At 32.5% G+C, this 13,450-nt stretch overlaps 3 protein-coding genes across 3 annotated transcripts; 1 reads left to right on the plus strand and 2 right to left on the minus strand.

The window, feature by feature from the left end:
• Window positions 1-465: 465 nt before the first annotated feature.
• Window positions 466-1,551, minus strand: LOC110735849 (putative nuclease HARBI1). The gene has a single exon (XM_021916027.1). The coding sequence runs from the start codon at window positions 1,549-1,551 to the stop codon at window positions 466-468; it is 1,086 nt and encodes a 361-aa protein (XP_021771719.1).
• Window positions 1,552-2,513: 962 nt separating this feature from the next.
• LOC110735850 lies at window positions 2,514-3,692 on the minus strand. The gene has a single exon (XM_021916028.1). The coding sequence runs from the start codon at window positions 3,690-3,692 to the stop codon at window positions 2,514-2,516; it is 1,179 nt and encodes a 392-aa protein (XP_021771720.1).
• Window positions 3,693-9,757: 6,065 nt separating this feature from the next.
• On the plus strand, window positions 9,758-11,716 carry LOC110736024 (NAC domain-containing protein 82-like). Its single transcript, XM_021916183.1, has 2 exons — window positions 9,758-9,923; window positions 10,414-11,716. Exon 2 carries the CDS (start codon window positions 10,573-10,575, stop codon window positions 11,617-11,619), a length of 1,047 nt encoding a protein of 348 aa, XP_021771875.1. The 5' UTR covers window positions 9,758-9,923; window positions 10,414-10,572; the 3' UTR covers window positions 11,620-11,716.
• The last annotated feature ends 1,734 nt before the right edge of the window (window positions 11,717-13,450 follow it).

Raw genomic sequence — 13,450 nt, forward strand, 5'->3', positions numbered from 1 at the left:
TTTCCTATTTTTAATAATGTTTATACTACATATTTAACTTTCCAATACAATTAAAAATATGTAATATTTTTTTTAATTACGATTTAATTGTAATGTAATAATTTTTAATAATTATTACAATATTTTGGTAGGTTTTTTTTTCTTTTTTTTATTTATTTAATGACGGTTAAAATTAATAAATAGAACATTTTCAATATAATTTTTTATTTAACGTTCTTATTAGAATATAATAATTTAAAAAAATTACAGCAATTATAGATTCTACGAAAGATGTTTTCTTAAACTAAAACGATTACATAATTAAGAAGCAAATTTTTTAAATGAACACATAAACGGCAATACAAATACATCGGATATTAAATAACAGTACGATTACAAACTTAATAAAAGCGGTTTGAGCTAAAATAATACACGAGGACGAGTATTAAAACTTAAAAACGATACGATTACATTCTACAACTTTGCTTATTCGGTTGTATTATGACGAAAGTTCTGCCACATGTGTTCTACTAAATCTTGTTTGAGAGACGAATGAATTTCTCTATCACGAAGGGCAATCCTCCTCTGAAAATACGCGTTGAAATCAATGTTGGGTGGCCGCCCGACGTTGAATTCAAATGGCTCGTTGTTATTCACCGTGGCACTTGTGCTCGGTCCCGCCCGCGCTGCTGTACATTGTGGTCGATCTTCTTCGTAGTATCGTCTCAAAACATCTTCCCGTGTGTAGTTGTGTCGTTCATCCTCGACGATCATGTTGTGCATTATTATACAGGATTTCATAATGTCACAAAGAATATCTTTGTCGAAGGCTAGTGCAGGTTGTCGTAGTATAGCAAACCTAGCTTGTAAAACTCCGAAAGCCCGTTCAACGTCTTTCCGAACTGCTGCTTGTTGACCAGTAAACAACTTGTCTTTTTGAACTTGAGGATGTGTAATACCTTGTATAAAAGTTGGCCATTTCGGATAAATTCCATCTGCCAAGTAGTAGGCCAACTCATATTGATGTTCGTTTACCCAAAAATTTATTGGTGGTGCACGACCTTGTAAAACATCATCAAACACCGGTGAACGGTAAAGGACATTAAGATCATTACATGAGCCAGGCATTCCAAAGAACGCATGCCAAATCCATAAATCCTGATCAGCAACGGCTTCAAGAATGAGGGTTGCAGTCTTGCTACGACCAGCATATTGTGCTTTCCAAGCCGTAGGACAATTCTTCCACTCCCAATGCATGCAGTCTATACTACCAATCATGCCTGGAAACCCACACAATTCATTTTGATGAAGGATTCTCCTTAAATCTTCATCTGTAGGTTTACGTAGATATTCACTTTCAAATTGTGATATAACCCCCTGACAAAAATGTTGCAATGCATTCCGTGAGGTTGTTTGGTCGATACGTAGATATTCATCCACGACATCGGGGTCTACGCCATACGCTAACATTCTTATTGCAGCGGTGCATTTCTGCATCGGTGATATACCAAGCTTTCCAGCTGCACTCCGACGTTGTTGGAAGAATTGATCCCCTTCAACCACCTTATTCATAATGCGACAGAACAAAGATCTTCGCATACGAAATATAAGGCGGAATTGGTTGTCGTTATACACTGAATTACTCGCAAAATAATCGTTATATAGTTGTACATGACCTTTTTCTCTTTCCCTATCCCTTTTAGGCTCCGGGACATTTGGTATATCATTATTAAGCTGGGATTCTTGTGACTAGTGTTGGGGAATTAAAATATGAGGTAGGTGGTTAGCAGCATAATCATCGACTAACCGATCAAATTCAACGTTATTTGAGAAATCAGAAGAACTCGAGCTTGAGGTGGAGGAAATGAAAGACATGTTGTGGTTATGGTTTGGTAGTTGGTTTGTTTGGGATTCTTTCCATTTTGAATAACACTTGCATGTTTATATAGTCCAAGTGACTATCAATGCATGTGAGTTATTCTGATTTTGCATCTGAGTAACTCTGAGTTGAAATTCATGTATCATTACAATCTCTGCAATGAAATTGATGTGTCATGCATGTATATATAGTCCATATGACACTTCAATGCAATCTCTGCAATGAAATTGATGTGTCATGCATGTATATATAGTCCATATGACACTTCAATGCAATCTCTGCAATGAAATTGATGTGTCATTGCACTCTGAATTGCAATTGAATTATTGATGCATGTGATGTATGACACTCGAACAGTTGATTTGACTCTTCAATAATCTATATCATTATCATTACTTGTGTTCAGTTGATATGACTCTTCAACATAAAGCTGTGAAGATTTTATTGGGAGATGTATATTTGTCATTAACCAGTACATGTGATTATTTTTAAAAACAAATTTCATAAAGTAAATAATTTACTGCACAATTAATGTTATAAAAAACATAATTCATTTCACATTAATGTAAATAAAAAGGAGTACATCTTAACATTAATTAAAATTATTACATAATTTTAAATAAAAACAGTAGCAAACACATTAAGCTGATCTAAATTACATGTTCCTTCTACCATAAAGTAGTGCATATAATTCTTCCTTGTAAGCCTCTTCATCAGGAGTTAGGTCCGGTCCCTTTGCCATTAGATCTTGCAGCATTTCATAGTTGAGCCTTCTTTCTTGAATTTCGACTTGTTTTTGGTGAAGCTCTACTTGTTTTTGCTTCCTTCTTTCCCTTTCCATGTCGAAATCCAACTTCTTCAACCGCATTTGTGCCTCGATTTCCCTCGTTGCATTATTCTGCTGCATTTTCTCAGTAATGTTTGAGACTTCAACAGCCACTCTTTTTCCCTTGTTACGCCTGGACTTTGCCTTTTTAACGCCATCAGGTCGAGCAAGACCCCCAGAAGTGAAACCGGTAACGTGAACAACATCTTCATCATCAGTTCTACACCGCTTTTCACTTCCACTACTGTCATCTTCGACAGCATCACCACAAGCTAATCTTTCCTCTCTTGACAACGCCCATCTCAGTTTTGTCCTCCACTTCGGGTCATTTTTAACCATTTCCCAACCATGGTGACAATTAAAATTATGTGGAGTAGGCTTGGAGGAAATGTAGAATAACTTACTTGCATTATTAATTTGGTCTGCTTCGTTGTAACCACTTCCAGTTGCCCTACCAGCTTCGTCATAGCAACTACTCCATTGTATTAAATCAGTTTCCATCCTTCTCCAATGGCTTTCCAAACTCCTCAAAGGTCTTGGCGGTAGGATGTGGTGTTTCTCAGTCTGCGCTTGATCATATGCTGTAGATATTTTTCGCCATAGCGCAGCTACTTTTTGGTTTGTACCAACAATTGCATCCTCACTGAATTGAAGATACAAACCAATTAGAGCTTCATCCTTCGTAACAGACCACATTCGACTTCCTTTTGTTAGTGGTTGGTTTTGATTCACAGACACTCTTGAAGGAGGTGGAGAGTATTGAGGAGTGTCTGGAACATTTTCTTCCATTTCATCATCTAATTGAGAATCGGTCCCTTGATAAACAAAAGGTGAATGTAGTTCATAGGTAGTGTTTTGGAAAGGAGTTTGATGAGGTGTTTGTTGTGTTGAATTTTGCAAAGAAGTACTTCCAAGCCTTTGAAGAAAAAGCTGAAATTGAGGGTTAGTGACAAAATCATCACCCAAATCAGAGAAATGATTAGAAAAATTAGGGTTGTTAGGATCCATAAGTTGATAAAGTAGAAAAGTAATAAAGCTTTTTTTTTTTTTGGAAAAAATAAATAAAGCTTTAAACAATAATTAGTAAAAAAATCAACAATTACTAAAAGAACAATAACTAAATTATATTTTTTTAAAATAAAAACAGCTACAACAGCAATAATATTAATGATAATTATAATAATAATAATGATAAAAACAACAACAACAACAACAATAATAATATTAATAATAATAATAATAATACTAATAATAATAATAATTATTATTATTATTATAATTATAATTATAATTATAATAATTTTTTTTCTTCTGAAAACCGTAATTAATAATTATAATAATAAGTGAGGATTGGGAAATTAGTGAATATTGGAGATTTTTGGTTTTTTGAAAGTATATCAAAATATATCAAAATGCATGTCTATTTATAGAGAAAAAAAATTTATGGCCGTTGGTGATTTATTTTTTTTATTTTTATATTTTTAACGGCAATATTACCGTTTTATTGAATATAACCGTTGGGAAAAAGAGAAAAAATCTGATTGGCTCAATTAAATGGCACTGACGCGTGTCGCATCCTCATTCGTTGCTCTGACGTGCGCCAGTAGCCATGCAGTTTAATTTTTTTTTTGCTGAGAAGGCAACCAAACGACGTCGATTTGGCCTGAGGAAGCACAAAACACGTCGTTTTGGCTGCTTTCTCAGCAAGTTGAAGCAGCTGGCGTCATTAGCTCGTGGGCCCCACCAAGTCACTGTTCATTCTTAATTCCCCTCAAGTTTTGAGCGTTTTTCATTCTCCTCAACCATGAGAGGAATTCCCCTCATTGTTGTAGCGTACGGTTTTTTTTTTTACACCTCAAGTTTCTCTCGTGAGGGTTTTTCACTCACTACTGGGAGTGCTCTAACAAGTGTTTCTATTGCCCCCATAAATTAAAGTTCATTTTGACTGGGTAAAGTTTTTAGGCGAAAGTAAGGTAGTAAACCCATGATTATCTCACGTATATTACGATGTATAAGATAAATTTAAAGGGACAACTTTTTTTTTTTTTTTTTTTTTAATTGGTAAGGTGAACACTTACCTTGAAAGGGGGAAAATAAGAAAAATTCTCCCAAGATGAGTTTGATGAGAATCGAACCCAGGTCTGAGATCTCTCACCTGGAATTCGAGAGACTTGACCAACTGAGCCAAGCCTCCTTCTCATTTAGAGGAACGATTTGATAAGAAAATGGAGTATACACATAACACATACGAAGTATAAATAAACAGTTTTAAAAAGGTGACATCCACTAAAAACTTTGAAAGAAGAGGTATCTTTATCTAAAAGCTACTTCGTATTCTTCATACTGTAGTCTTTAGCGTGAGGTTTCCGTCTAGTGCGTGACACAACTCGTGAATCCTCGCCTTTAATTTACTAGTGCGTATTAATTATTTTTAGATTTGGTTTTTCTTTATTAAAGGAGTCAAATTATATTTGGCATGCACTTTACAGTATGATACTCCCTCTGTTTCTATTTTTTTGTCCCATTTAACTGTGTGCGGTCTTCAAGATGCATTTTAAAACGTTTATATCTTTATTTTCATATACGTAAACATGATATTAATAAAATATACAATGAGACGAATCTAACAAGACCACTCATGACTATATTATCTTTGATAGATTAACGGTAAATTATGGTCAAAGTTTTTAAAATTTGACCCAAAAAATGGCATTGGGGCAAAAATAAAGGGACGGAGGGAGTACTCCGTAATAAATTTGGTTAACAATAGTATTAATATTATAATAATAATGACAAAAACATATTCTTTCAAAAAAGAATAATGAGAAAAACTTAGCTATAAACCCGGGAATTAAGACTTGTATGAGCTTGTCAATTTGCATATTGTAAAGTGGATTATGTAATTAATTAATTAATTAGAATAATCCTGATTCGTGGCTAATAAGTGTAGAAATTGTCAGTTGATTAGTTGTTATATAACTTATATTAAAAGGATATTTGGTTTAGAATAAGGGATGAATAATATATATGTTGTAGTACTTGTAGACCTCATTTTGACCCTTGTTTTCCATAGTATTAATTATTTTTTGCACCTAAGCTTGAATTGCACATGCAATAAATCTTTCGTGCTTTAGGTTTGAAAACTTTGAATGTACAACTTCAACTTAAGCCTTATTATTGACTATCGCTTTAGTTTAGAATGTATTGAAAGTACTAGTAGTACCCGCAAATTTTGACTTATCAACTCAATATACATAGTATAATCTCTTGTTTCGGATCATTTCTTAAAATTATAACTCGTTGTGGATTGTTTCTTAAAATTATGCACAACTGCATTTTGGGCCTAATTTTCTTACCACATTCTACATCTCTTATAAAACTTTTTTTTTTCTTTTTTTTTTTTTTTAAAAAAAATGTAATTACTAGTAGTGACCACTTATATTATTTGTAATTACTAGTGACCACTTATATTACTTCATTATGGTAACCTTTAACTTGTTACTCCCCCCACCTACAACTTTAACATATACTCTACATCAGCGAATACAATACAATTAATTCTATAAAAAATATATATATATATATATAATAAAATAAAATAAAATTAAAAAAAAAAAAAAAAAAAAACGATGATTTTATATATGGCACGTTAAATAATTTCAACAATAATGAGAAATATAATGATAGAGGGATAATCATAATATTATCAATATTAGCATACTACTAAAAAAATTTTGAACAGTCAACAAAAATCTACATTATCTAGTTTAATATTTAGAGCTAGCATGGGCTAAAAGTGAGGATGAAGGGGGGTACCATGCATTCAACGGTGTATCAATGTTTTTCGTTGTGATTATCGTCTTATTTGATAGTACGAATGATTAAACTCGTTTATATCGAGCATCGACAAGTTGGTGTCTTGAACCTCGATCTAGTCCCGCATCTCCCATGTGCAGAGTTAATTAGCTATATACAAGGCCAGGTATATATTTTACGTCTCCAACTGAATATATAGCGACGTTATATTGGACTCGATCTTAACTAAATGCATCACTGGATTGTATTCGTGTGTTATTTCATATTTTACAAGGTCACCGGATACTTCTAAAATTATTTCATATTTTACTTGTTGTGCTGATAACGGATTATATTCAATAAGATTAAAGGTTCATAATCGCATTGTATGAGATTGATAAGATGAGCAAATTGAATGTTAAACTCTCAAACCTCTCTTAAAAGTGTAGCTCGTATTACAAAAAAAAGGAAAAAAAAAAAACCAATGTACCTCCTTGGCTATTTAGATAAAACACTTAGAAATTCACAACTTTATTTTTGGTGATTTTTTTGTCTAGGAAAAATATCATCATGTACTTATGTCTTAACTTATACTTTCCAAATCTTTTATCTTTTTATTTATTATTGTTTATAGTTGCTATCAATAGCTAAAGATATCAAAATGCATTAACAAATGTGACAATGGAAATGTTTAATCTAAAACGAAGTTGTATACTAGTACATCAAATATCCATCTTTTGTGATGCTACGGGTAAGCTTGCTTACGCTTTCTCCCTAAAGTTGGGTGCTTGCAATGCGTTTATGGCTGAAGCAAAGGCTCTGGAATATGGGTTGGGGCTGGCAGCAAGACTAAGTCCAAGAAATCTTCAAGTGCAATGACAGTCAGGCTTTGGTTTTGGTTCTGCAGAATTCTCAAACGTACGTAGAGGAAGCTGTCCATATTATCTCGAGATGCAAGCAAATGCTAGAAGACACAAAGTGGAAAGTCGAGGCTCATCATGTCTATAGGGAAGCAAACAAAGCTACGGATTGACTTGCTAATCAAGGAGTCAATCAGAACAACTCTGTTGAGTTGATTCAAGTTTCCCCTCTAGCATTAGGGAGAATTTTATTTGATGATGTCGGGTGACTATGCCATGTTTTGTTCCTCCGTAGTTGTAGTTTATTTTTGTTTTTGGTTTTTTGGGGCCTAGCCTCTTGTGTGCACAAAAAAATAATACAAATAAATAAATAAATAAATAAATAAAATAAAATAAAATAAAAAACAAATATCCATCTTTGAACCAAGTACATTTCTTACTTTGGGCTTATCAATTGTCCATTGCATTCTAAATTTATCAGATTTTGTAATAGGGCTATATTGGGCTTTGTCATTGGCCCAACTATTTACATTTCATTTTCCGGGCGATTTGGACCAAGTTCATACTGATATATGGGGTCAACTTCTTGTTGAAGACTTTGCATCACTCTACTACAACTTGGCAACCCTTTTTACTAGAATGTTGAATTCTGATTGGCTAGTATTCATCATATGCATGACTTTCTTGACCTATTTGTATTTTAAAATGGTTTTTAATATGATGTAATTAAAAAAAAAAACTACGAGTACGTACATACATATAATAAATATTTGTGGACTAATTATACTACGTGCGATACATCTTTTTTTTTTTTTAGTTTTAAGTTCTAATTAATTGGTAAGACTATTTATTATCTCCTAATTCCCTTCCTTAGGAGCATATGACACCGACCCTCCTACAATAGGTGGGTAGCAATTTCAAAAAAAAAAAAAAAGAGCATATGACACCGTTCATCTTTTTACATGGAATTGATTTATTCTAATAAATATTTGTAGACTAATTATACTTACAAAGTATTACTTGTTACTTGGAGTATCCTTTATTAAGCTTGTTTGTGGATATAAAACATTTTCAATAGAAAGTAAAAGTAAGTTATGACGAGTTTCAATTTCAAGATGAAATTATCTTCGAATCTATGGTGATCATTATTGTTTCCAGTTTAGGGTTTTGTTGCGCAGTATTACTTAACTTGTTTTAGATCTTTTTTTTCTATTTTTATTATTACTCCATATTATACTTCTCCATATATTTTTAAATTTCAGGATTATCGTTTACTGTGTTAAAATTTTTAGGCAAATTTTTTGATTTTTGTATGTCATTCAAGGCTTTATTTCTTAACTTGTTTGCATCGTCCATTTTACTGTACTATATAGTTTGTTGTTGGTTTTAATTGGTTGATTTCATTTTTTGATTTTTCGAACCGAACTTTATATTTTGTTGTTTTTTTTTTTTTTTTTTTTTAAATAAGTTTTTGCCATTGTAACATCATCTGAGAAAGAAATTGTTTGTTGATTCTTTATCCTAACTATTGTATAATACCATCTGAGGAAGAAATTGTTTGTTGATTCTTTATCCTAAGAGCAACTCCTATGGCAAGCTAATTGTCAAATTAGTTTGTCGTGGCACCTAAGATTGCAAAGCTATTCTTCCTTCTGGCTAATTTATACCACAATGGTTAAGCCAATTGTCATTTAGTTTTTTTAGCTTTATTATTTAAAAAAATTAATATTTTATTAGAGAGAATTAAATTCTAAGCTAATTAGCTTAGCCAAGCTAATTAATGAATTATCCTCCAATGGTTTGGCTATTAGCTTGAAAATTATTAAAATTGCAAGATAGTCCTCAAAAGCAAACCATTGGAGTTGCTCTAAATTTTCATGTTGATTTAACCAAAACAATATTAATATATAACATGTATTTAGACCCTGTTCACTCCACCTTAAAAAATAACAAGATTAAATTAAATAAATAATTTATTTTTTTAGTTAACACTATTTGACTTTTGCACTATAACAAACTATACTTTAACTAGCTTTTGTGACTTATAGATACGACAAAACATAAGCATTTGGGATTTTGTTTAAATCATATCAATGTATATATTATTACTATCCAATTTTTTAAATTTTAATAATTAGAGATATTAGTCGTTAAAATTGTGCGTTAGTTAACGTGATACAAGAAAATATCATCTAAAAAGAACGAAAGAAATAACACTTTATCCTTTTTTGATGGAAACCTTTTTATATTTTTATACTAGTATCTTAGATTTCATTATTCATCTTAGATACTCCTACAGTCCTACCTTTTCATAAACTTTCCATAGAATTTTTACTCAGATAAAGCTTAACGGTTTCAATAAAGATATAATATACGAAATATAACAAGAATGAATCGTCACCGTCAATATCTTTAGATTGAATTAGATCTGACGGTCGTAAACAACCGCGTCATTAATTTTTTTTTTCCTATATAAGCATTCATTTGTTTTTCCCTGCAACTCATTCTCTCTCCTCCATTGAAGCGCGAATTTTGAATTCATCATACATTTTTTTCTCTCTCCTCCATTGAAATAGCTTCTGAAGTAAGTTCTAGTTTTTTTCTGCTGTTAATTCTAATCTTCGAATATCAATTTCATAATTTAGCGTTTATCGTTGAGTTGATTATCAAATTCACATTTTCCGGTTTATCGTTATTTTGATCGTCAATTTAGGGTTTATCGTTGATTTTTATCGATTATAGTCGGTTTAGGGTTTTATTTAGGGTTTGAATTTTGGTATGCATTTTTAATAGTTGAATATCAATTTCTATGATAGTTGATAACGAATTTCAAGATTCAGGGTTTATAATTGAATTGATCGTTAGTGTAGTCAATTTAGGGTTTTTTAAAGGGTGAATTATTGTATTTTTGTTTATAATTTCGTTGCAATTTACCTTGAAGTTTAGACATCTATGAGAATTTCGGGTCTAATTTGATAATTGAGTTAAAGTTTGTCTGGCCTGTTTTTGGTTGGTTTGTTTTGGAAAGTTGAGATTTTTTGTGTTTTTGATGATTGATTATGTTGATTTTCCAGATCTCATGTCTTTTGTCAATCGGGGGAGAATAAGTTTGTGGATTCTTGTGTTTCATCGTTGGCGGTTGGTTTCGTAATTCGTAGTTTTTGGTGTTGACTAGTTAGTTGATCATCCTTTGATCATTCAAAGTTTCTGGGAGAATTTGCTGGTGCTGAATCATGAAAGGATCATTAGGTGTTAAGTCTTTTCCACCGGGGGTTCGATTTCAGCCAACGAACGAGGAGTTGGTCATGTATTACCTGAAGAGGAAGGTTCTGGGTAAATCTCTGAGTCGTCCTCAGATGATTTCTGAGCTTGATGTGTATAAGTTTGAACCCTGGGATCTTCCTGAGATGGCATGTCTTAAGACTAAGGATCGATATTGGTATTTCTTCTGCCCTCGGTCAAAGAAATACCCTTCTGGAAATAGAAGTAACAGGGTTGCTAACAAGGGTTATTGGAAATCGACTGGAGTGGACAAGGAGGTAAAGTATAAAGAACGGTGTGTGGGAAAGATCAAGCATTTGGTATTCCACAGTGGAAAGTCTCCGAATGGGGCAAGAACTAATTGGGTGATGCATGAATATGTTTTGAATGATACATTGCTTGCTGACAAAGGCGTGCCCCAGGATTCATATGCAATCTGTAAAATCTTTGAAAAGAGTGGTGCAGGACCAAAGAATGGAGAAGAATATGGGGCTCGTTTTGTGGAAGAAGAGTGGGACAGTGACACTGATGATAATGTGCAGGAGAGAACCCCTGGTCTAGTGTCCTGTGATATGAGTTTTGGGTGTGTTGGTACTGACTTCACCTCTGTTGCTGCTACTGCTGCTCCTGATATGCATTATCCAAGCACCCCTGCTGTTATGGGTACTCCAAACATCGCTGCTACAACTTCAAACACCAGTACTGTAATGGGTATTCCATACACCGCTGCTACAACTTCAAGCACCACTACTGCTGTTATGAGTGTTCCTTACCTTGCTGCTCCAACTTCAAGCACCACTACTTCTACAGGTACCCCATACATCTCTGCTACAACTCCCTTGGATGTGCCTATTGCTGCTCCTTTATCCTTGGATGTATCAGAAGAAGACGAGGTGGACAGACTTCTGCAGCATTTTACCGATGATGCAGAAGATTTCGAGGACATTTTTCAAGGATTAGAGGATTTAGACAACTCGTTCATTGAAATGAACGATCTTATTAGGCATACGAAAAACTGAAGTAGTATACAAAAGCTACATTATTGTCAAATCTATACAATGCAATCCAAAATAACACGAGCTGTACCTTTGACAAGATATGTTTCGATTTTTTTCTCAGTACAAGTACATAGCAAATAGATACTCTTGCCTTTAAAAAACAAATTCAGAGCTCATGTTAAAACAAAACATGCGTGATTATCAAACTCGTTCAACATCATCTATGTCCTTTAATAAATCCAAAAGATGTAATTATTTATATTACTTCAGTTCTCAACACTAAAATGATTCGTCAACTAAAGTGGAATCCCGATACTTTATTTTGTATGGAAACACTACTTACAGTAGTAGGCTAGTACTCGTAGGAGTCGTAGCTATTAGCAAACATTGATTATGCTATAATTAAGTTAAAAGGACAGTGTGGTAAGCAGTTAAGGGAATACAATACAAAATCTTAACTCTACTTCTATAAACTTGCTAAGGTTATGAACCCAAAATAAACAATTCACATATGATTTCCACTCACAGAAAAATATGGTTCATAATGAAAACAATAGAGAGTAAAGATAATATGAGTATGATTCAAACCAAAAGAGTATATATATTGTTCAAATCTAAAGCGCATATTCAATTTATTGTTAGATACTAAAAGAAAAGAACACAAGTACTACCGTCTCCTTCAATAATAAGTTCATCAAATTTATTAGATGTATTAGAATAACCAAACCAACGATATTAGGCCCTAACTTAACCAATCAATTTGTTTTTTTACAATTTTTGTTTGTACAATACATTATTGCTTGTGTTATAAACTTTTATCCCAAAGGAGTAGTTGATATTGATTGACTATACGCAATCTGAAAAATCCATTGAACTATATGCACATTGCGCAAAACATTTTTTTATGGATAATTCATTAGAAATTGAATACACTCTAATAATTATATGTTCTTACCTTATACTAGTATACTTCGTATAAAATAACTAAAAAGAAATAATTTTGGGCTTTGTAATTCGTGAATGGCCAAACGTTTTTTTGGGCCAATTGGATTGACAAATTGCAAAACTTGACAAGTAACTAAGTGGTGAGTACGTGGTGAGCCAACCAAGCAAATAATTACGTAGCTTCTTGTTGAAGCCTTACATCACTCTAATAATCTAATACAACTTGGCAACTCCGTTTAATGAATCCTGATTGGTCGAAGTCTCTCATTTGTATGACACGTCACAACTTAGAAGCAAGAGTAGTTTAATATCTATATACAATACAATACTAAAATAATCCTCAGAAAAAATCATAGATTACACATGTCATCACCACATAAAAAACTTTCCCGTCCAAAAGTTTTTTTTTTTTTTTTTGTCATTTTTTTCATTAAAAAAATAATAATTTCAAGTTAATTTTAAAGTTTGAAATTTAAAAGTAAATAACTAAAATTTAATTTTATCAGGGTAAAAGTTGATAATTCCAGTTATTGATCGACTAAGTAAATCAACATACAAAATTTATTTTCTATATTATGCATAAAATAATCCAACTATGTTTTAATTAAAAAACCCGAGCATAGCTCGGACATTAACTAGTATTATACTACGAGTAATATTTTTATAATAAGTTGTAGACTAATTATTCTTCGGGTAGCTTTCAATAGATAGAAAGCTTATCTTTATCTTTCAACAATTGAACAGCTTTCAATAGATAGAAAGCTTATCTTTATCTTTCAACAATTGAACGGAAGCCCCTTGTAATACTTTGTACTCCGTAACAATTATAACATATCGCGTTAATTTGCTTTAATAATACCAAGTACAACTTGTATTAATGTCATTAATATGTTCACAACAAATGTTG

The sequence above is a fragment of the Chenopodium quinoa genome, unplaced genomic scaffold (genome assembly GCF_001683475.1).
Source record: "Chenopodium quinoa cultivar QQ74 unplaced genomic scaffold, ASM168347v1, whole genome shotgun sequence".
NCBI classification, from domain to species: Eukaryota; Viridiplantae; Streptophyta; class Magnoliopsida; order Caryophyllales; family Amaranthaceae; genus Chenopodium; species Chenopodium quinoa.

What these genes read in the sequence shown, in the direction of transcription:
- LOC110735849 (XM_021916027.1), bottom strand. Translation starts at nt 1,551, where the DNA reads ATGAATAAGGTGGTTGAAGGGGATCAATTCTTCCAACAACGTCGGAGT.
- LOC110735850 (XM_021916028.1), bottom strand. Translation starts at nt 3,692, where the DNA reads ATGGATCCTAACAACCCTAATTTTTCTAATCATTTCTCTGATTTGGGT.
- LOC110736024 (XM_021916183.1), top strand. Translation starts at nt 10,573, where the DNA reads ATGAAAGGATCATTAGGTGTTAAGTCTTTTCCACCGGGGGTTCGATTT.